Source organism: Gymnoscopelus microlampas (assembly GCF_963454915.1).
Source record: "Gymnoscopelus microlampas genome assembly, chromosome: 6".
NCBI lineage: Eukaryota > Metazoa > Chordata > Actinopteri > Myctophiformes > Myctophidae > Gymnoscopelus > Gymnoscopelus microlampas.
In genome coordinates, this window is record NC_139943.1 from 12,193,155 (window position 1) to 12,217,876 (window position 24,722).

Genomic DNA, 24,722 nt, shown 5'->3' on the forward strand with positions numbered 1-24,722 from the left:
TTACAAATGTTCGCTTTAAAAAATATATATTCAAAGATTTGCACACATTTTCATGATTTAAAAAAAAAAGTAGATCTACAAGCTCATAGAGCGGCACTCTATGAGCTTGTATATCTGCTATTTTTGAATAGCTCAAAGTATAAAATAATGGATAAAGTGGTTACACCGATGCGTTCCCGGTTTGAATGGGTTATAGACGTCGGTTTCCTTTTTGCAGTCCTGCTCAGTTTCCGGAACATTCTCTCTGTGATGCAGGCTGCCTGCAGGAGTGTCAGCTGTCAAAATAAAAACTCCCTCTATTCTAAAGAAACAACGGAAGCCCCAGACTGTAACACTTCGTCTCTGTCTGGGTGGAAAGGAACCTCATATGTCCAAAACTGTTACTTTTCAGGATTCAAATTCAAAAGCATCAAAAGTAGCAGATCTGCAAGCTCAAAACATGTCTGTAGTATGATCAAGTAGGGCGTTAATTTATGGACGAAAACCCACAAAAAGTTAGAAAATGGAGATGGGAGGTTTCTGCCTGACAGCGATGAATAGTGCTGCCTCTGCTCCTCTGGCTAACCCCACCTTGTCAGCCCGACAAGTGAGAGACAGACTAGACAAAAAGAAAAAGAGACGCACAAAATGCACTCTCAGGAAAGAAAGAAGCCATAACCTGTCATATGAGTTGTTGTTTTTTGCCAGGCTGTGTTATAATTTGAACCAAAGGGCCCCTATCTTGCACGCCGCCTTACCCCTTATCCCTAAACGTATTAGCCATATTTAAGAAAATATATAATTAAATATTCAACTAGCCGATCTACATCGACACGTTGTGCGCTTGTAGATCGTCTATTTGAACTATTTTAAAATGTTTTTCAAAATAGTAAAACATGGCAAAAACGTTTAGGGATAAGGGTTAAGGCAAGATGGGCCCAAAGTAGTTTTTTGTTGCTGTTTTTTTCTGGGTTACGGTACCGTTGTGCATCGTATGATGCAGTGGTGGCACGTGCACTTTCGCTGAATGAAATGTAGATTACAATAACATGTAGGTCTATCAATTATTAATCCACAATATAAATCGAATTGTATTCTCTATATAATAACACACTATAACAATAATAATGAAGCCTATTATTATTATTATTATTATTATTATTAATATTATTGTTATTATAGCAATAGGTCTATAATTATGCATCCACACATAACTGAGAGCATTCAGTATACTATAGCCAAGACCTGACCAGGTTTAGCATACTGATACACAGCCTGCAGTACACATGGTTGAGAGATGAGTTAGACTGGGGGTGATGCAAGTGTTAGTTCTCTCGTTCTCTGAGACGGACAGACGGGGGTGGAGTTGTTCACACATTCTGGACTATCGTAGTTGATTGTGAATAGAACATAGAAGGTGTGAATAATTCCTTACAATGCGTTATACTGACGTTTCAACAGAACATTGAATGTATCTGGCTTCTCCCTATTTGTAGAACACACTACTGGTATGATGTAGTACAATTATGAGGTACTTTTACTTTACTTTGAGCATGTACATGTTTCAATACTTTATACTTCTACTCTGCTAAATCTCAGAGGTAAATATAGTCCATTACAGTTATTTGAAAACTTAATTTGCAAGTTACCATTGTAGATTTAGATTATTAATTCAAATCACACATTAACCAATTAAGCCATATTTTATACTTTGTCTATTAAAAAAATCACACCCAGTGTGAAGTGGGCGGTGTGGTCACAGTGGTCATCACAGTGATGGAAGTGATTCACTTTAAAAAAAACATAAAAGTGTTTTTTTCAAGTCCATACCGCTATTCATAGGGCTGCACATGTGTCATGTGTTTCGCTAGCCAATCACAGTCCTGAATTTGCAAAGTCAGCCAATCAGCTAGTGGTGATGACACTAGCTGTAATGTGATTGGCTGACTTTGCAAAAGTATAGATTTGCATTGACTGTGGAAGGGTTAGCTTTGTAGACTGCGTTGTAGACTATTGGCCAATCACGGTGCAGGATTGCTCAGTGTCCAAACCTCACTTATAGGGGGCGGTTACACTGCCCCAAAAAATGTGGATCTACAACCTCACAACGTGTCACGATGCGATGCGATGCGCTGTGAGCTTGTAGATCTGCTATTTTCGAAAAGGTTTGCCAAATGAACTTTTTCTTTGCCGCTGCAAATACATTTTGATGCCAAAGTAGATTTTGAATACAGGGCTTTTTATTTAGTAACAGAGTATTTTTTACAGTATATTGTGGTATTGCTAAATCAGCTTCGTTCCTATTCGCAGTGCGCTGTAAATCAAGCTCGAGTGTGTCAGTGTTTTTCAAAGGGATCGGTACGGTGGAGAGAGAGAGAAGGACATTACAGTTTACAATTTAAGCACTTAGCAGACACTCGTATCCAGAGCGACTTACAAAGTGTAAGATCAGAGTAAACGGAAGGAATCCTAGTCGACAAATGACAGGATAAACGGTCATTAAATAGAGTGCAAAGAAAACAATGGAGTGCTACACAGTGAATGGTAGGTATATGTCAAACCTAGAATATGTCTAAATCAGTGTTTCTCAAAGTAGGGATGGTTGTGTGGGGAGGGCAAGTGGGTAGGTGTGGGAGGGATCCACGCCTACCCAATCCATTGTGAAAAATGTGTAATGAATCATTCAATTCATCACTTTGTTGTATATCGTCTCTGTCGGATGGAAACCTCATACTGTATGTCCAAAACTATAACTTTTCAGGATTCAAATAAAAACAAATCAAAAGTAGCAGATCTACAAGCTCAAAACGCGGCGCTTCGCGCCACGTTTTGAGCTTGTAGATCTGCTACTTTTGTGTGACGCTGTAGTACGATCAAGTAGGCCGTAAATTTACGAAAAAACACAAAAAGTTATGGAGATAAGAGGTTTCTGCCTGACAGCAACGATTATGTGAAAAACTGAAACTAAACCTTGTTAAAAAAGAAAAGTATGTGTAAGCGTAAATCAGGCGTCAAGCAAGAGCCAGCTTTTTTTTTGCAAGAAACAAAACAAACGAAACAACACCAAGTGCTATTCCCACGGGCTGTGCATTAAAATGGTGTGACCTGTGTTGAGCATATGCCCCCAAGTCATCTCTTTCACCCCCCCCCCCCCCCCCCCAACCCCCTCTGCAGATATTAACGAATGCAAGACGGGGCGGAACACCTGCGCCAACGACACGGTGTGCTTCAACCTGGAGGGGGGCTACGACTGCAGGTGCCCCCACGGGCGCAACTGCACCGGAGACTGTATCCACGACAACAAGGTCAAGCACAGCGGGCAGATCTGGGTGCTGGACAGCGATAGGTGCTCCGTCTGCTCCTGCCAGGTGAGAGCTGTGTGTGTGTGTGTGTGCGTGCGTGCGTGCGTGCATGCGCGGGATCATGCATCATGGGAGCTGTCAGGGGTAAATATAATTAACCCCTTAACCCATTAAGACCTGGAACTTTGTCATTTTTAGATTTGAGCTAAAAAGCATTATTTTACACTTTGGGCTATTCAAAAATAGCAGATATACAAGCTCATAGCGCGGCACCGAGTGCCGCGCTACAAGCTTGTAGATCTGCTATTTTTGAAAAATCGTGAAAATGTGTGCAAATCTTTGAATATATATATTTTTAAAGCGAACATTTTTAACTAAAATCTTTGCTTCTGGAACAAAATATTTTGATGGGGTCCGCGGCCAAATACATATAATTTTGGGGGTCCTTGACATGAAAAAGATTGAGCACCACTGATATAGAAACATACGTTTTTCAGAATACTGTTGAGATTTAGGAGACATGTAGAATCGGCTTCAGGTCTCAATGGGTTAAATCATCTAATCTTAGTAAAACGGACAGAAACAGTACTTGGACTGATTTTTTTAAGGTCTACAACAAATCTCTTCGCCCCAAAATAGCCAATCTACAAGCTCACAACGTGTCAACGCGATGATGATAGAGCTCACCTGTCCAGCACTTTTTCAGCACCATGGATAGTACCCACGGTTCATGTAGTTCAGAACCATGGACAGAGCTCACATATCCAGCACTACTCGGCACCATGGACAGCTCCACTCTGCTCAAACCTAGCATTGCAACCAAGCCCCCATAACCAAGAGGGAGCAGTGGACAGACATGCTGGCCAATCATGGGTACTGCAGCTTATTACGGCTTGGGCCAGACACATGAACGAGCGAAAACGGTTTCGACCAATGGGCTCGACTCACGGGGATGCGCATGGAGGTGACGCAAAACGCGTCACATAGGCCCCAAATAGGCCCCGCCCATCACACATTGTAACATGTGTCAAAATGTAATCAAATGGTAATTCTTGTTTTTTTGTTTTTTTTGTTTCAAATATAGCATTTGGCTATTTGGCTACTACTAGCAAAAAAAAAAGTGGAAAAAGAAAGCTCACAACGTGTCGCGATGTGACCATAGACTGTATAAATGAGATGGACAAACCCCCTCCGCTGCTTTCTACAGACCGAAAATGAATCCTTTGCTGCAGACTGTAGATCCGCCATCTTTCACTACGCGTCAGAATGAGTTCAGACCATTATTGGTTGGGTAACTTGTCAATCAAGAGCGGGGGGCGGGGAATGAATGCTATTGGTTGTGTAGCGTGTCAATCAAATCATCCCGCCCCTCCTAGAGAATAGCCTACTTTATCGTCAATTTTATAATAAATAGAACCATAATTTAGCAAAACGCATATCCTGATGATTGAAAGGAGACTTTAAACTAGCGACTGGAAGCATATAGAATTTATGACAATTTTTATTACAGTAAGAAAATCGAGTCTGAAAGTTGGTAAAAACCCATCGGCTTGCGTTAAAATAAATTCTTTCTGAACTCACAGGTCGGCACGGGTGAAACAGCGCCTCTCGCTGGACATTTACTAAACATCCGGGTTGGCCTCATAGTAAATATCTCAGCCTTGCCCCTTGGATGTGACGTGATGCAGATCTACAAGCTCGTATATCTGCTTTCTCAGTGAAGATATTTAAAGGACGACTTCACCCATTTTCAACCTATCCTCATATAATTGGTTCTCACTAATGCTCATGATAAAATGATAAAACAAAATCTACTCGGTCTGTGTCTCAGAGGAGGGCTGTGGACAGTTCTGAGTCCCGTCTACCAGTGACATCATCGATGGGGAAACCAAGCTAATAGAAACTGCAGGCTTTCTATTCCTGATAAGTTGCAATGCAATAATAGAAGCCATTGTTCTCGTGTTAATAAAAATCGAAATAAAAAATGTGAAATCTTGTCTCAGGAAAAAAAATCCTGCCTAACGATGATGTCACTGGTGGACGGGTTTCTGGACTGTCCACAGCCACAGACCGAGTAGAAAGAAATGGTACCATTTTATCATGAGTATTAGTGAGGACCAATTATATGAAGATAGATTGAAAAAGGGTGAAGTCGTCCTTTAATATAGAGTGTATTAGCGTATAGGGATTAAGTGGTTAAAGGCCGTACATTCTCTGATTTCTGGCCACGTCCTCAGCGAGAAATCTCTGTTAGTGCCGTTGTCTTGATTGATTTGGGCTTTATTGAAGAGGCTTGTGGAAACAGGTGGTGTGGAAAGCTCATTCTATCAACACAAATGCCTCATTTTTCCCCCTGATTATGGGATCACGGTCCAGTCATGTGCTTGATAATTCAGCGTTTCACTCACCCTAATGCCGTGCGTGTGTGTGCGTGTGTGTGTGTGTGTGTGTGTGTGTGTGTGTGTGTGTGTGTGTGTGTGTGTGTGTGTGTGTGTGTGTGTGTGTGTGTGTGTGTGTGTGTGTGTGGTTGTATTACTATAGTTGTCAGGACCAAAAGTCCCCACAAGTATTGTAGAATTTGAGAATCAGACCTTGTGAGGACAATTTTCCTGGTCCTCGCAAGAAAAATGTTTGTTTTATGGTTAAAAAAAAAAGTGATTTAGTTTTAGGAAACTAGGAAAATATTCAGTTTGGGATTAGACATTTAGAGGTTCGGTTTAGCTTTTTGGGTTAGAGAGTTATGCCTGATTTATACTTGGTTGTGCACCGGTATACTTATTTGCGCACCAAAAATATTACAAGCTACAAGCTCACAACGCATCACAGCATGATGCATTATGAGCTTGTAGATCTGCTTTTTTAGGCCGAATATTTCTTTATTAAATGGCATTTATAAAATCACCATCCTAAGTTGCTGATGTCCTCACAAGTATAGTAATACAAATGTGTTCGCGTGCGTGTGTGTGTGTGTGCGCGTTTGTGTGTGTGTGCGGGTGGTGGGAGGCGATTATGGCAGATTAGTATCGGTGCTGCTGAATGATCGAGCCGCAAATTATTCATTTGATTACAAAGGACGAGGGCAGAAACGGTTCCCTAATTAAATGAGTCATCCTAATTGATTTGAGAGATGGAGGAAGTGCCTGTCAACATTAGTTGTGTTGAATGGCTGAGATAGAAAGTAAACATGTTTGTTGTTTGTGGACTGGGAGAGGACAGGACAGACACACAGAGCCATGTTGGATTGGATTGACCAAGGTCAACACCAAGATCAACAACACAGGACCACACGCCGAGTCACATTACAGTGACCAGACGTCCCGGTTAGGCCCGGGATCGTCCCCGTTTCAAGCTGGGTGTTTTCAACATTCACTACCACATCATCCCACAATTAACACATTGACTGCCAGGAATTAATTAATTAATTCATCATCCTTGCCAGGGTTTTTACCTTATTTTGAAGATCCACGGAGACCCATGGAAAGCGACGATGTGGACACGGATGTAAAAAAAAAAGCTGTGTGGGGGGATGGGGAGGGTCTCTTCTATCCGAATTTTTTTTTACATTTCTGTTGTTATCGGCAGTTGAATATGGCTCGTTTTCACAAAAAAAAAAAAGAAATCCGAGCTAGATGTGTTTTTCTAAATCTCATAACATGGGATTCAATGTTTTTTTGTTTTTTTTTAGACGACCTCATTTCTGCTTCTATCATTCTCTCGCTGTCAAGGGATCATTCATAGGTTGCCCAAGATCGCCCTCCAGCGTAATCACTGAAAACATTTTTTTTAACCCATTAAGACTTCTGGAACGCATCTGGGTCACTTTTTCATTTGAGCTAAAAAGCATTATTTTACACATTGGCTATTCAAAAATAGCAGATATAAAAGCTTGTAGATCTGCTATTTTTGAAAAATCGTGAAAATGTGTGCAAATCTTTGAATATATATTGTTTAAAGCGAACATTTTAAACTCTATTCTTTGCTTCTGGGGGTCCCTGGAACAAAACATTTTGAGATGGGGGTCCGCGGCCAAACACATATAATTTTGGGGGTCCTTGACATTAAAAAGTTTGAGCACCACTGATATAGAAACACAAGTTTTTTTCAGAATACTGTTGGGATTTAGAAGACATTTGTAGACTCGGCTTCAGGTCTTAATGGGTTAAGGCCGCATATATGCGTTCTTGGCAGGCAATGTGTTACAGTAAGTGCTTACATACTGTACCTGTAGTGTTATATATATATATAATTTATTTTATTCTATATATATTTTTTGCCCCTTTTTCTCCCCAATTTACTCATTATGGAAATTGATTCCTCCCCCCACACATTTCTGTGTTGTTGCTGTTGTATCCTACTGACTCACCTGTCAGTGAGGAGCCCCCACCGGGAGGCCGTAGTAGAGCCTTCGTTTCTACCCCTCCCGCCCAACACTCCCTGCTGACAGGTGAGTCAGTAGGATATCAATACATGCCCCCCTCCCGGTGTCCCTCCCCCGAACACGGGCCAATTGTGTTCCTATACAGACGCTCGACAAAGCCGGATGCACAACGGTGGATTAGAACCCACAACCTCCGCGGTGGTGGGCAGGCACTTGTACCTTGTTATAGTTATATTGTGCTCTGTTCTGTTGGAAGGTGCAGTCAGTAGGTGTTGATATATTATAGTTTTCCCCATCCTGATGAAAACACCAGGCTATGTTTTCTTTTTGATATGGGTAAAGTGGTTAACCCATTGAGACCTGAAGCCGATTCTACATGTCTCCTAAATCTCAACAGTATTCTGAAAAACGTATGTTTCTATATCAGTGGTGCTCAATCTTTTTCATGTCAAGGAAAATTATTTTTTTTGGCCGCGGACCCCCATCAAAATATTTTGTTCCAGGGACCCCCCAGAATCAACGATTTGAGTTAAAAATGTTCGCTTTAAAAATATATAATATTCAAAGATTTGCACACATTTTCACGATTTTTCAAAAATAGCAGATCTACAAGCTCATAGCGCGGCACTCTGTGCCGCGCTATGAGCTTGTATATCTGCTATTTTTGAATAGTCCAGTGTAAAATAATGCTTTTTAGCTCAAATCAAAAAATGACACAATTCCAGGTCTTAATGGGTTAAGGGTCCTTGTTTGGGTGTTTGAAAATATGGTCACCCTAAGTTACATCCCATCTATATCGAATAGTGTCCGCAAATAAGGGAAAGGTACCTGTCCATCATCACGGACTCTAGGACGGACCTGGGCTTGGCCGCAAGCGTCTATATCAGTGGTTCTCAACCTTTTTAGGGCCAGCGTCCCCCTTTCCAATATCCAGGTCCTTAACCCCCCCCCCCCCCCCCCCACACACACACACACACACACACACACACACACACACACCTATTTGTTTATTATTCTGATTGCTTATATCATTTAGAAAACATCTCACTGAAAGTTTTTACAGTAAACTGGACTGTTAGAATGTCATTATCAGCCTACTTCGCAGGGGTAAAAAAAAATGTGTATAGCTTAAAATTGGTCAGGAGTGCTATTATTTACTGTTAAACAACAGCGACAGTTATACAGTATATTGGAGCAGACTCTAACCACGTCTCGTTATTGATCACAAACAGCAATCGAAAGGTGCGAATTTGGTGCAGGTATCAAACAAGAATCATTCATATTAACCCATTAATACCTGAAACGCATCTGTGTCACATTTCTTTGGCTATTCAAAAATAGCAGATATACAAGCTCGTAGCGCGGCACAGAGTGCCGCGCTACGAGCTTGTAGATCTGCTATTTTTGAAAAATCTTGAAAAAAAAATGTTTTGATTTTTTCCCCCAAAACTGTTAGGATTTAGAATTTATTTAAGAATCGCCTCAGGTCTTAATGGGTTAATGGTTCTGGTGTAAAATACACAAGAGCATTATAGACTGTGCTCAAGGGATCTATGGTATATGAATTTGTGCCAGTTATATTATTTGATTTTATTTATTTATTTGTTAGTGGACTGCTTGTTCTTTCTGTCGCCGTTGGTAGTCATGGCTGCCAGTTCCCACCTGATGTTGTGTGGGAGTTCCGACTGCTCCAGACCGTGCTCAATAACCGCTAGCTCGCATAACGTCTTCAGACTGGGACTTAAGTCTAAGATATGCAGATCGCCTGGTGTGTTGCGTCCCCCAAAGACGATGATACGATCCCCCACCGTGCAAATGCACGGAAGGGGCCTTTCCATTGGCCACTGGCCTTTCCCTTTGCTCTCAACCTTCTTCCAGGAGAAGGTCTCTGGATTGAATTTCCACAGATGGTTGAAGGCCTGGTCCCAGTTGTGACCACAATATATGTATTGTTCTCCATTGTAGTCAAAGGATGAACAAGCCCAGCATCCTTCCGGAGGAGGCTGTGCAGAAGAAGGCGCGTTCAGCCAGCAGTTGGTCTCTGTGTCAAACACTCTGATGACGTTGGAGAATCTATAGCGTCCAAATACAAACATCTTTGTCCCAATGACGGTGGCAGAGTGACATACTGTAGCACGTGCAGTAGTGCCTCTGATATTAATTAAAGACCAGACCATTGAGGTGGTGTCCAACGTGTAGATATCAGTGTATACGATCGTCTTCACCCATCCTCCATAGATATACATGACCTTCCCCAAGGAACAGGCCAAGTGGTTCATCCTCCCCTCTGGAACTGTCCCAGAAACCCTGGGTTTGAACCATCTGTGGGTGTCGACATCAAATGCATAAAGCACGTTGCAGCAACCACACCCTCCCCAGATGTAGATGATATGTTCTATCAGCACAGCTGTGTGTCGTCCCTCCACAAGATGGTGCTCTCTAGTTGCCACTGGGGGCAACGTCCTCCAGCATAAAGACACAGTGTTGAAAACGTGGACACCATTCTGATCCCCGAGCCCTCCAAAGCAGTACACATTGTGCTCCACTGCAACAGCGACATAACCGTATGTTACTGGTCCTCCATTCAGATGTACCGTCCAGCAGAACATCTCCCACACCGTTGGTCTGGTTCAATCTCTAAGCCTTGCTCTGGGAAACACCGGAGTCCTAATGTGTGCATCGTCGCTTATATTGGTTCAGTGGCACATATGTCACGCAAAGTTTGGCCAATCCACTGAGCCGATCAGTTGAGTTGGCCAATCAAGGAAGCCGATGACGATGAATGGCAAATCGAATCCCACAGCAGAACACTGATTGGACACTGTTCGGCAGCGTTGACAAATCATTTTCAAAGGGAGGATGATGCTACAGGCAGCTGGATGTGTTGGTAAAAGTTGTTTATTTGACGATTAATTTTGAAGGACCGGGTTGTGATGACGACATTATGATGTCATTGCGCAGAATGGCCATTGACGTTACAACTTTATTGTCACATCACAGTGTACAGAAAGAAAGAAAAAGAAGGGGGGCAAGGGGGAAATATCAGACAGTAAAAGAAAAACACATCAAGGAGAAGCAAAAATATCTACATACAGTTAGTGGAGCAGATTGCTGAAACGATCTTTCACTTGGTGATACAAGCACCAAATTTGGCACACAAGTGCTTCAGAACCTACTCTCTCAGAAAAGTACGTTATCCACTTGAAAAAACAAAATGACCGCATGTTTCAAGATGGCCGCCATTCGAAGTGGTTTTCAACGGTGTTTGAACTATATTTTGATTGAATAATCCTATTTTGATGGTCTATACATTGAAATGTACGTTTTTGAGTATGAGATATCCAATTCTGCATTTAGAAAATCTAAAAGATTGGATATTATGATGATACAAATACTGTGCTGCACTGCACTGCACTGCACTGCACTACACTGCACTGCACTGCACAGTACTGTACTGTACTGTACTGTACTGGACTGGATTATACTGGACTGGACTGTATTGGACTGTACTGTACTGTACTGTACTGTACTGGACTGGACTTGACTGTATTATACTGGACTGTACTGTATTGGACTGTACTGTACTGAACTGGACTGTATTATACTGGACTGTACTGTATTGGACTGTACTACTGTATTGGACTGTAGTACTGTACTGGACTGTACTGGAACCCAAGTCCAGTCCAGTATAATTTATGGAACCAAACCGTAACAGATTGGTTCTTCTTTTAGTCCTCACATTTGCAGGCACACAACTGTGTACACTTAAGCATGAAGTGATTGCATTTGCATCGTCCTCGGCATTCAGTCTTGCAGCCACATTTTGTCAACTGCTCACAAGTCTGAACAATAGGTGGAAGGATTGTCCAGAGAACTTGCCAGATCTCTCCATCTTTTTACCAGCCACAGTTGGCAGGGCTTTCAGTTTGCATTTTGCACACTGTTGCCTGGCATGCAGTTTTCATGCAGCTTGCTTGCCTTTACCATGACAAACTGACACAACTGTCTTTCCACTGGCGTGGAAGGACAGCATGCCACTGGATTTCTCTGGGCCAACATTTACTACCATATCATGAATTGGCAATCACCTAATGGACTGACCATGGCCAAATTCTACCCAAATCATTTCTAAGCCTGCACTGACTGCAACAACAAGAATATCTGTGTTGCATGCCTTAATCAACACAGACTTCATTTGTTGCTTGGCTGCATGGAGAGCATGTGTGAAGATTCTGGAGTCAGCTTCTTCGTGGTTGCAAGGACTTAAGCCTTCAAGGCTGATGAGTTTGTTTGAAAGAGGCCATTTAAGTCCCGTGCGATCTGTACACCATCCAGGTAACTGAAGCCCCGTTACCCTTGGCTCGGCTCTCCCGCGCTGGCACATCCTGTCAATTCAGGTGCGGCTATCTAACAACAATACTACAACTAACCAAACTTGTAGTTAAAGGAGGAGTTCACCCAAAAAATGACTTATTCTTTTGCACACCCTATGAAGCCTTGAATCCATGGATTTATTTTTGTTTTTGTGGCATTCCTAAGCTTATAATTTGATTCCCGTCTCCTACCGGCTAATGTATCCGGTAGGAAAAACACACGGTCATCAAATTATTGTCTTAGGAAGTGTCGCACAAAGGTTTTTGAAAGTGTTCGCCTATAATGACATGACCAAAAACAGGGACACCAGGTTGAATGTCTGTCTGTCTTAGAGTTCTCAAATTCTGCCCAAACCCGACCCTGCCCGACGTTTTCTTGTCTGTCTGTTGGTTTTTATAAATATTGAACCAATGACAAATATTAACAAGAGCTTGTTGTGACTAAATAATAACTACATTGGATCTATTGGAAGGTTCTTTTTATCTACAAGCTCACAATGCGTCGCATCGCGACGCATTGTGAGCTTGTAGATCTGCTATTTTCAAAACAGTTTTATACATTTAGACTTTTGGTACTTTAAGTACATTTTGATACCAATACTGTTGTACTTTTTACTCAAGTAAATTTAGAATTCCGGACTTTTACTTAGTAACATCGTATTTCTACGGTGCAGTATTGATACTTTTTACTTAAGTAAAACATGTGAGTACTTCTTCCACCACTTGCAGGCCGGCCAGGTGATGTGCAGGAGGATGGTGTGTGACTGTGACAACCCCAACGCAGACCTGTTCTGCTGCCCCGAGTGCGACCCCCGCCTCAGCAGCCAGTGTCTGCACCAGAACGGCCTGCTCACCTACGGCAGCGGAGACACCTGGGTGGACAACTGCCAGCAGTGCCAGTGTCTGGTGAGTTAGCATGTCAACCGTTTACCTTTTTTTTTTTTTTACCAGTAAAGCTATACAGTTAGTTCAGTGGTTTTCAAAACTGTGGGTCCGTGGGATGTCTTACTTTAATGTGCAAACACGCTGTCTGAGATTCTCAGGCAAAGCACTTCTTTTTTTTTTAACCCTTTAACACCTGAAGCCAATTCTAGAAATGTCTTCTAAATCCCAACAGTTTTCTGAAAAACGTATGTTTCTATATCAGTGTTTCTCAAACCTTTTCATGTCAAGGACCCTCAAAATGATATGTACAGTATTTGACCGCGGACCCCCGTCTCAAAATATTTTGTTCCAGGGACCCCCCAGAAGCAAAGATTTAAGAAAATGAAATTGAAAAAATGTTAAAGGAGACACACCATGAATTTAAAAAAAAGATTTGATATTTAATATCATATGGTGTATGTCCCTCAAACCATTTTCAAAAGGTTTGAGCCTAAATCAACACTCAGATATACTCATCCCAAGTCAATTCTCTCAGGCTTATAAAGCACTTTCAGCTGCAATACCAAAATGTCCTGTTGGGCAGAGGGGTGCTACTGAGCAATTCTGTCTGTCAAAATACATGGGCAGAATGGTTCGTGATGTAAGCAACCATTGCCATTCTGAGATGGCCTGTTCAGACACGCCCATTCTGAAAATCTCTGAAATGAGAATGAATGACTGAATGTTAAAAAATATATATTTTTTGGGGTACAAGAGACACTGGGGAGCCCAAAAAATTAAATAAAAATTAAAAAAAGTGAAATTCATGGTGTGTCTCCTTTAAATGTTAAAGAATATAAATATATTAATTTGCACACATTCACGATTTTTCATAAATAGCAGATCTACAAGCTCATAGCGCGGCACTCGGTGCCGCGCTATGAGCTTGTATATCTGCTTGTATATCTGCTATATATATCTGCTATTTTTGAATAGCCAAAGTGTCAAATAAGGCTTTTTAGCTCAAATCAAAAAGTGACACAGATGCGTTCCCGGTCTTAATGGGTTAAAGATGTTTTTTGGGTCTTTTTCTGCCTTTATTGATAGGATAGTGGGCTGACAGGAAATGGGGAGAGAGATGGGGGGGGGTGACTCACAGTGAAGGTTGTCGGGATCGCGGGTCGAACCCACGACACGCTGTCAAGCTGGATTACCTGCATAGCCTATGTGGTATGCGCCTGGACCGCTAGGCCAGCGGGGCAAAGCATTTCTGACTGAACTGTACAAAATATTTAGTGGTGTCCTGGGTCAAAAATACCTCCACAGGCATGATTAAATTGATGTGGAAACCCTGAGCTTGCTAACAAACCAAAGTTTGCCTGGTCTGTGATGATATTTATGATTGACGTTGTTTATTTGACATGCTTTCAATTTGTCTATTTTTGTCTGTACTGTACCACAAATTGCCTCTCGGGGAGGACGTTAAAGTTTTTGAAGACCTTTTTCTACATTTCATTTTCACTGTCCATTCCCCCGCAGCAACTTAACTCATTAAAACTGGGAAATATATCTCTATATATCATTTATATAGCAAAATTAGTTTTTCAGAAAACTCCAAAAAGCTTGTACATCTGTTATTTTCAAACAGTTTTTGAAAAATGTTAAAATTGTGTTTAACACAACTCTTCTCTCTGGGGGTCCCTGGCACAAAACCTTTTCAGATGGGGGTCCGTGGCCAAATACATTTCATTTTGGGGATCCTTGGCACGAAAACGTTTGAGAAATAAATACACCACCCCGGCGATTATATATGGATATGAAGCATCAACTGAAGGTGGAAATGTACACATTTATCGAAAAACACAATAAACGCTAGAAATGAGTCAAAAGTCCCAAAGACTACATTTCCCATGAAGGCGGCTGCTGTAGGGACAGTGATTTCAGACCCGGAAGTGTTGTTCTTTTAAGGCAGAATTAATTACATTTTCACCAGAAACAGGCTCTATCAAATATGAATGAATATCATAAATGATGCAGAGCCACCCCCCTGACAGAAATGCCGGGGTGGTGTGTTTATGTTTGGAACACAGTTCTTATATGACGTGTTCTAAGATTTCCCTATGGGGATATCAACACAAAAAGTAAAGCCACGACCCAGGGGGACAGCGCCCTCTAGCGGCAGTGACGTCAGACTTTGCTGCTCTATGATTTGAACCACTTTAACCTTTTATACTTTGGCTATTCAAAAATAGCAGATACACAAGCTCATAGCGTGGCACCGAGTGCCGCGCTATGAGCTTGTACATTTTTGCAAATCTTTGAATATAGTTAAGTGAACATCTGTAACTCAAATCTTTGCTTCTGGGTGGTCCCTGGAACGAAACATTTTGACATGGGGGTCCGCGGCCAAATACATATCATTTTGGGGGTCCTTGACATGAAAAAGTTTGAGAATCACTGTGCTAGGTCAACAAGGAGTCCTTGTCCCTAGGACTCCTTGTTGAGCTATGTAAACAAAGAGCACCCAGACAGAAAACTAATAAGGAAGCAGGTACAAGTAAAGGATAAAGGACAGAGTGTGAGTGTGTGTGTGTGTGTGTGTGGGGGGGGGGGGGGGTCCAGAGCAGAGAGGAGGGTTGCAGGAGAAGAGGTACATGCAGTATTTCTTTGAAGAGTTTTCTACCTACAGAAGAAGTGATTGGCTAGGGGGTGAGAATTGAGTTTATACTTACAGCACCGCTGTCTGATTTACTCGGCCTGGCATATTACATTCTGGAAGGAAAAGGTTAAGGTTGAGAAGAGAGCGGTGTATGCCCGAGGTAGGTGGGTTGGTGTGTGTGCGTGCGCGCGCACGTAGTATGGAAAGGAAGTGAATATCGTTGCTGTTGGGCAGAAACCTCTTATCTCCATATTTTCACTTTTTTTCGTAAATGAATGCCCTACTTGATCACATACTGCAGCGTCACACAAAAGTATCCAAATTAGCAGATATACAAGTTTTGAGCTTGTAGATCTGCCACTTTTGCTATTTCTAAGTAACCGTTTTGGACATATAAATAGTAAAAATCCAGAGCGCTTTACATAGATTGTACATTACATTCACACATTCATACGAAACCATGCAAGGCACCAACCTGCTCATCGGGAGCAATTAAGGGGTTCAGTGTCTTGCTCAAGGACACTTCGACACTAACTCTGGCGGAGCCCGGGATCGAACCGGATATTAGCTTTCCTCCCCGACAGAGACTGTATAATGCGTGCCCGAGTTCACGGCCACACATATTTGTGTAGCAGCAGTGTGGAGGCGTTAAAAAGCATATACTGTATATAGAAGGTACCGTATATAGAGCGTACTGTATATATAGAAGATGTTGTCACACAACATATTCCCGATAAGCCCACGCTTCTCCACTTTGGCATCCTCTGCCGAGTGAAAGATCTATCTTATACAGAAGTTTCCTCCGACACTCAAAACATACAGTACGGCGAGGGATTCTAACAAATGTATCCCCGACCGCCAGATCTGACAGGAAAATGCCGTTGCCTGTATACGGTACACAAGGATCCACCAAGCTCACGTTGCATCTCTAGCCTGTCGCCATGTTTATTAACCCATTAAGACCGGGGAAAGCATCTGTTACATTTTTAGATGTCTTTGGCTATTCAAAAACAGCCAAAGACAAGCTCATAGCGTGGCGAGCTCGTAGATCTGCTATTTTTGAAAAGTGTGCAAATCTTTGAATGTATATATTTTTAAAGCGAACATTTGTAACTCAAATCTTAACCGTTTTCTGAAAGACCTATGTAGCTATAATATCAGTGGCGCTCAAACTTTTTCATGTCAAGGACCACCTATCCACCGACCCCTATTTCAAAATATTTTGTTCCAGGGACCCAAAGATTTGAGTCAAAAATGTTCCCTTCAAAAAAGATATAATTATATTCAAATATTTGCACAAAATGTTCAAGATTTTTCTAAAAATAGCAGATCTACAAGTTCATAGTGCGGCACTCGGCTATCCATATAGCCAAAGTATAAAATATGGATAAAGTGATTACACGGATGCGTTCCCGGTCTTGATGGGTTAAATGCAAATGTCACGCCGTACATTCCCTCCCCTGTCATCTCGCTTCCCACTTACAAGCTCCAATTTACACACCGTGCGCTGAATGGAGCGCCTCTCTCCTGACAGTATGCTGTATGTATGGCCTGTAAATCATCCACACTGCGCTAGCGCTATAGCAGCTTTGTTTGCCCCCCGCGTCCCCCCTGTACAGGAGACTATCTAGTGGCGTAAAGTAACCAAGTACATCGTCAGAAACCTCTTATCTCCATCAGTGGCGTGCACAGACATTTTGAGGGGCAGGTGCTCAAGTAAATTATAGTTTTTTTTGTTTACTTGGTCTGCTCTTTTTTCCCTCTACACCTATACCTCTTTGCCAAAAATAGCCGATCCACAAGCCCACAACGCCTCGCAGCGTTCTTCTCAGTGGCTGGACCAATTGCTCTGATTTTGCACACAGCCATTGGCCATTACCATCTAAACTTAACTGTTAAGCCCGTTTTTCACTTGCATCAAATCTCAGCTTCTTATTAGCGCTTTTGTGTCAAAGAATGTCGCCATGGTTACGGGGCTGCCCAGCTATGGGACTTCCTCCCGGGTTGCCAGATCATGTGCGCATATCCCCCCACGGATGCGTCGACCGGGTATGGTCTAGTATTAATAACTTGCTGTGTTTTTTTTTTTATAAATAAATGCCCTACTTGATCATACTACAGCTTCACACGAAAGCATCAAAAAGTAGCAGATCTGCAAGCTCGAAACGCTATTTTTGCTATTAATCCTGAATAGTAACTGTTTTGGACATACTGTATGAGGTTTCCACCCGACAGAGACGATATGTACTCGAGTACCTACTGCAGTGCACTTAAGCACAAGTTTTTTTACTTTTACTTTACTTACATCTCACAATAAGTACTTCAATGTTTGCCTCAGAGGCAAATATATTGTACATTTGACTCCACTCCAGTTATTTGAAAACTTTAGTTAATAGTTACTTAACTTTGCAGATGTATAGATTATTAATACAAACAAGTCTTATTTCATACTTTGCTATTTGAAAACAGCCCATCTAAGTTTGAGACATTTTGAAACATTTGAGTACTTTTTTTACTTTGCTAGTAGATTTTCACGCCAAATACCTTTGTACTTTTACTCGAGTCAAATTTGGAATACATGGCCTTTTACTTGAAACAGAGTATTTTCTTTATGTGGTATCGCTACTTTTTACTGAATTCTGCCCGTGCATTAGCATATGAATAGGCTGGCTCCCAGTCTCACTGGTGCTGCTATGGTCTGAGGAGCAGAGAAATGCTGATTTCCACCGTTCCCATTGTGAGGGGGTCCTTAAGGGCAGACCCTGAGGGCTGCTACTTTGGATTACTTTACTGCATCCTATTATACATAGGGGCCGGGGTGGAAAACCCACTGTGGCTGAGAGTTGGTGGCGGGGGAGAAGAGCAGGCCGGCGGAAAATGAGCTGAGCTTTTATGTAGCGTAGGTGCGTAACACATGAATTAAAGTTCGCCACGACTGATTTCAGTCATTTGTATTCCATAGAAGCCAGCATGGTCTTCTATGAAAGCATGTTGAGCCGAGAAAACAGCCGACCTATACGCAGTCAGTGCGTCGAGCTTGTAGATGTAGGCTATTTTCGGTTATTATTGTAAGATTAGAGCATTCAGGGGGGAAAGGGTAGGGGGACGTTTCGTTGTGTTTTTAACGTCCTCATTTATTTAATCCATGATAACATGTGAAGAAGAGACATTTTAGAACGCTTTCTTGCTTGTCATACGGCAGTGGAGGCATGCTCCACTCCTACAGTTACGTGCACACATGCACACACACACACACACGCACACGCACACACACACACACACACACACACACACACACACACACACACACACACACACACACACACACACACACACACGCACACGCACGCACGCACACACCAAACACAGACAAACACTAATAAAGCTTCATTGGTAACCAGGGCAGGAATTTCAGGGATGCCATGAAGGCCATGGCAGTCGTTGCCCCTCAGTTTGGCCTTGTGCCCCTCAAAAAATGGCATGCCCTGAGGCCACAGTGGCCTTAATGGCCCAGCTGACTGTACCACTTTCTCCTCTGTCTCCTTCTTGTCATGTAGACACCACCAGTGTCTTTTTGTTGAGATTCTGAGATTTTGAATTGCTGGATTCTGATTCTGAATTTAAACCATTGAGACCTGAAGCCGATTCTACATGTCTCCTAAATCTCAACAGTATTCTGAAAAACGTATGTTTCTATATCAGTGGTGCTCAATCTTTTTCATGTCAAGGACCCCCAAAATTATATGTATTTGGCCGCGGACCCCATTCAAAATATTTTGTTCCAGGGACCCCCCAGAAGCAAAGATTTGAGTTAAAAATGTTCGCTTAAAAAAAAATACATATATTCAAAGATCTGCACACATTTTCACGATTTTTCAAAAATAGCAGATCTATAAGCTCGTAGCGCGGCACTCGGTGCCGCGCTATGAGCTTGTATATCTGCTATTTTTGAATAGCCCAAAGTGTAAAATAATGCTTTTTTAGCTCAAATCTAAAAATGACAAAGTTCCAGGTCTTAATGGGTTAAACCAATCCAGTGACTTTGATTGGTGCAGGGCTGAGCATGGATCAGATTGTAAATACCATAATGTATTCATTTCACTGCAGATAGCCTAAAATCTTGTTTTATTTGATGGCCTTCCTGCCATATAACAACTTATAACAAGGTTTATGAAATGCATTTCAAGCTCAGTGGAACAGCACATTATAACTTCCATAACTTAACAAAGTGTCTTCGTTATAATGCATAGTTATAAACATTTATAACGAGTGATATGAAGCCTTATACTGTAAGTGCATTATAATGCATTATAAACGCAATAATGATAATATCTTTAAGTAAGGTGTTAAAGCTTAATTTATATTTAGTTGCACGCTGGTGTCACGCGCCAAGAATAGCCGATCTGCAGTACAGTTTTGAGCTTGCAGATCGGCTATTTTCGGTGCACGACACCCCCACGCACAACTAATCATAACTCAGGCTTAAGCATGTATATCCCGTACACACACACACACACACACACACACACACACACACACACACACACACACACACACACACACACACGGCCACCGGGCAGGCAAGCTGTGTAAGCGAAGCGGCAGGCGGTTGTAGGGGAATGGCGCTGTAAGATACGCTGCACAGGCTTCAGTGGCGTGACAGGAACGTGAAATGAACCTTGAATGCCGTTACACTTTGCAGAGCCACAGCGGCACACGCTCTCAGCAAGAGAGCCATAACCCATTAAGACCGGGAACGCTATCTGTGTAACCACTTTAACCATTATCTTATACTTTGGGCTTTTTTTTTAATCGTGGAAAATGTGTATAAATTATATTCTAGCAACATAAGTAAAAAAAAAAAAAAAAAATGTTAGGATTTATAAGACATTTGTAGAATCCCCAGAAGCAAAGATTTGAGTTAAAAAATGTCGCTTTGAAAAATATATATATTCAAAGATTTGCTAAATTTTTTACGATTTCCCCCCAAATATTGCAGATCTTCATGCTCGTAGAAATTTGCAAATCTTATATGAGCTTGTATATCTGCTATTTTTGAATAGCCCCAAATTATAAAATAATGGTTTAAGTGCATGGTACAGTAACACAAATACATTCCCAGTCTTAATGGGTTAAAATATACAGTGGCAGGAGTGAGGCAAGAGGGGCAAAGCACTCACCCAAGAGCCAAGTTTATCTTGGGGTCCGTCTCTCAACTACTGTATGTGTGTGACTCTGTGATCCACTGATATCAACAATATATGGTATTTTCTTTTTCCTGCATAATTTGCAGCCGCCGGGCGCCAGTGTTTTGATATCCAGGGTTTAATTGCCACTAGCGAACGAAAACGGGAACGGTTCTCTTAGGCTTAGGTCGTCAGATTTTTTAAATTTGAATATGTCCCGCTATTATAAAGTAAAGGAACATGGTTTAACCTGCAGTATACGCAACTTGCATAAATGTATGAGATTGGCTACGCCGCAAGCTAATTTCCAGGCAAGAACTTTGTGTAAATGTCACTGGTTTTTAATGTGGGCATAGTATGCAGTGATATATATATATATGGCCTACACTAGGTACCTTCCCTTAGCCTTATTCCTTCTATGGAAATCAGAGAAAAATGGACTACAGTGCATTCGGAGACCGTGGAAATTGAATGCAAAAACTAGATATTAAAAAACATGTTTTTGAGCTTTCTGGAATATATCGCAGACTTGATTTCCAGGAGGGTTGATCACATTCTAGCTCCATACACACTCTCTGTCCGTGTGGACTGGACGGCTGAGAGAGTGACTGATTGTTTCTGAAATTCACATTCTCATTTGCAAATCTCATTTGAAAAAATCTACATGAAACACCTGACACCGTTAGTATACGGCCGCGTCGAATCCCCTTCCCTCCGGCTGTACGGGCAAAGAGAGCCAATCAAGGTGTTTCCTTCTTTGAAATGTTTACACGCTGCGCGACGGCAACGAAGGTGACGCCCAGTGGTGGAAAGTAACAAAGTACATGTACTCAAGTATTGTACTTGAGATCAATTTTGAGGTACTTTTACTTTACTGGAGCATTTCCAATTTGCTATACTTTTACTTCTACTCCTCTACTGTTACATCTCAGAGGCAAATATTGTACTTTTACTCCACTACAATTATTTGAAAACTTTAGTTACTAGTTACTTTGTTGATTTATATTATTATTACAAAACATACATTAACCACTTCAGCCCTATATACATTTCGGCCATTTGAAAATAGCAGATCTACAAGCTCCCAGCTACAATGTCCCGGCTGAAATGGGACATTCTGCATAGTGAGTACTTTTACTTCTGGTACTTTAAGTACATTTTGATGCCAATACTTTTGTACTTTTACTCAAGTACATTTTGAAATCCGGACTTTCACTTGTAACAGAGTATTTCTATATTGCAGAATTGATACTTTTACTTAAGTAAAATATTTGAGTACTTTTTCCACCACTGCTCATTTGCAAATCGCATTTGAACAAATCTTCATGAAACACCTGACACCTTTAGTTATACGGCCGCGTCGAATCCCCTTCCCTCCGGCTGTACTACCGGCAAAGAGTGCCAATCAAGGTGTTTCCTTCTTTGAAATGTTTACACGCTGCGCGACGGCAAGGGGGCGGCGACGCCTAATTTATTACAACATCAGTGAAAACGCTGAGCCAGATGATTTTCAGTGATATTACATATTCCCCCCAGGTGGGTGGGAGGCACGCATCAAGCTCTTGTCTCGTTGTTTTTGTGCACGTGTGACAGTGTATGAGAAGGGCATGGAATAAATGAGGGAGTGTGTGTGTGTGTGCGCGCAAGTGTGAGTATAAGAGAGAGACAGCGTGAAGTATAGCCTGATTTATACTCTGTCGTACAGACATGTTGCAATGCGACGCGTTGTGAGCCTACAGTATATTGATCAGCTATTTTCAGCCTGGGACGACATTGTACTACCAAATACAAATTTGGCAGAAGTACATACGTATAGTATGTGTCTTTTTTTATTTTATTAAAATGTTATTCCACGATTTTTGGAACCCATTTTGTCACCCAGTGCCAATTGCCTAAACTGTAATCCTGGGCGCTACTCTCCCTCTGCCAGCCTGGGGAGAGCCCCGAACTGATTGAGCTCATGCTTCCTTCAATGCATGAGGAGCTAGCAAGCCGCTTCTTATCAGTTTCCCCGGTAGGACGTACCACGACGTAGTGCGTGGAAGGAACACGTTATTACAACCAGTTCCTTTCCCCTCCATCAGACGCCCTGGCTGACCAGGGGGAGGCAGTATAGAGACCAGTATAGAAGGTCCTGGGTTTGATTCCCGCCGGGGACGCTGTGGGCGCTGGGGGTGGTTGGCGAAAGGGCCTTTCTCTGTGGAGTTTGCATGTTCTCCCCGCGTCCCATAGGGTAGGTACCCTCACAAAAAACATGCAGTATCTGAGTCAGGGTATTATCTGATCTTTTGAGAGTTTCATTTCCACTAGAATATTTGACTGGAGTCCATAAATTATTAGCAAGGATTATCCCACGTCAACAACATTTGGAACTCGGATAGTTACTGTCAGCAATTCTCCATCTTTTTAAATTTCAAGGATCCGCAGTTTGATGCAATTTTTGGGGGTCTCTGGGACACCGATCTACGCACACCGTGTTCATTTCACTCTGAAAGTGTGCAAACAGAACCAAATGAACCCTGCACACTCAGTTACAAAGCCGTTAATGGTCAGTTTGGACCCCTGGTGGTCCCCGATACCTGATGTTGAGAACCAGTGAGTTAGACAGATAAGACAGATAGACGGTCAGAGACATCTTTGAGTCACTTTGACCAAGCGGTTAGTGGGGGGGTGGGGGCATTCGGCACGAGAGAGTTGGGGTGAGAATGTGACACCAGGGGCATAATAGTGCAGACCTTGAAGACCGCATTAAAAACATTTCCCACAGTACAGACAGGGAATAGTAAACGATCGTTCCCTTGACCTCAACATGGTTGACACAGAAAGGGCACCAGCAAAATCAGCAACTGTCTGCCGCCAAAGGTACCTCAACCAAGCGTTGAAATATGACACCTTGCGGTGAGAATGTCCTAGACAGACAGACAGACAGACAGGTAATATTCAAATATGACTTCCTTGGAAAAGCAATCTGTTTGTTTTCCCATTCCTCACCAGTTTACATACAGTATGCAAATATACACAGCGTATATTTGCATGCCAGATGGGCCGTCTGATCACGACTTCGCGGTGGGGGAAAGAAAACGATAAACCAAAAGTTGTCAGGGTACCTGGGAGACGTATACAACTTCCTGCACAGTCAGCAGAACACAACAACAAAAGCTTTTTTTCTTTTTTGGGGTAAATGATCCTGCTGCTTTCTTAATTGACTTGTTGTGGTCCCTCCTCTCTCATTGTTGTTCCCATATTAATCTCTGCACACCGCACGGCGCTCAGCTAGAGGAATCCATATTGGATTTCAATTGGCCGGAGAAAACTGGTCATATATTTTGGCTTTCGACTTTATAGATCTCTGGCTCAGCTATACTGTAGTCGTGTATACCCTGCAAGCCCTGACCCACTTCTCTGCTTATGCACTTTCATCCGCTGTGGGCTTCTCCTTGGGAAATAAAAATTCCAGCGTGTGCATTCCCATATGCTCACATGTATATCGTCTCTGTCGGGGTGGAAACCTCATACTGTATGTCTGAAACTGTTACTTTTCAGGATTCAAAAAAAAAAAAAGCATCTACCAGCCCAAAGCGTGTCACTTGCAGGATCTTCTACTTTTGATACTTTTGTGTGAGACTGTAGTATGATGAAGGAGAGAATTAATTTATGAAAAAACACAAAAAGCGAAAATATGGAGATAAGAGGTTTCTGCCCGACTGCAACGATACACTTCTGCCTAATTTGTCCTCTCTCTGCGGTCCCTGAAGAAGGCCGGGTTAGGGCCCAAACATGGTTGGCTTGTTTTTAAATGTGTTCAATGATGACCTAGGATTTGTATTAAAACTTTTTTTTGAAGAGTGCCTTGGTTATGACTATGAACAGACTATGATCCATTTTTTTATCCAAAGAGCACCTTCCTACTATACGGCTTATATATATTTTTTACTGAGCGCTACAGAAGGCTGTACGCTGCTGTTTTCTTCAATACACATA

At 42.0% G+C, this 24,722-nt stretch overlaps 2 protein-coding genes across 2 annotated transcripts in view; one reads left to right on the forward strand and one right to left on the reverse strand.

Moving 5' to 3' along the window:
- nell2a (neural EGFL like 2a) overlaps positions 1 to 24,722 on the forward strand; it is a gene marked incomplete at its 5' end in the record, with an annotated part of 224,034 nt that overhangs the window by 194,134 nt on the left and 5,178 nt on the right. The window contains 2 exons of the mRNA XM_084059432.1: positions 3,154 to 3,347; positions 12,762 to 12,938. Of these exons, the coding sequence (XP_083915558.1) occupies positions 3,154 to 3,347; positions 12,762 to 12,938 (371 nt within the window). The remainder of the gene's footprint in view (positions 1 to 3,153; positions 3,348 to 12,761; positions 12,939 to 24,722) is intronic.
- Positions 1 to 24,722, reverse strand: part of irak4 (interleukin-1 receptor-associated kinase 4) — a 273,859-nt gene that overhangs the window by 26,058 nt on the left and 223,079 nt on the right. The window lies entirely within an intron of this gene.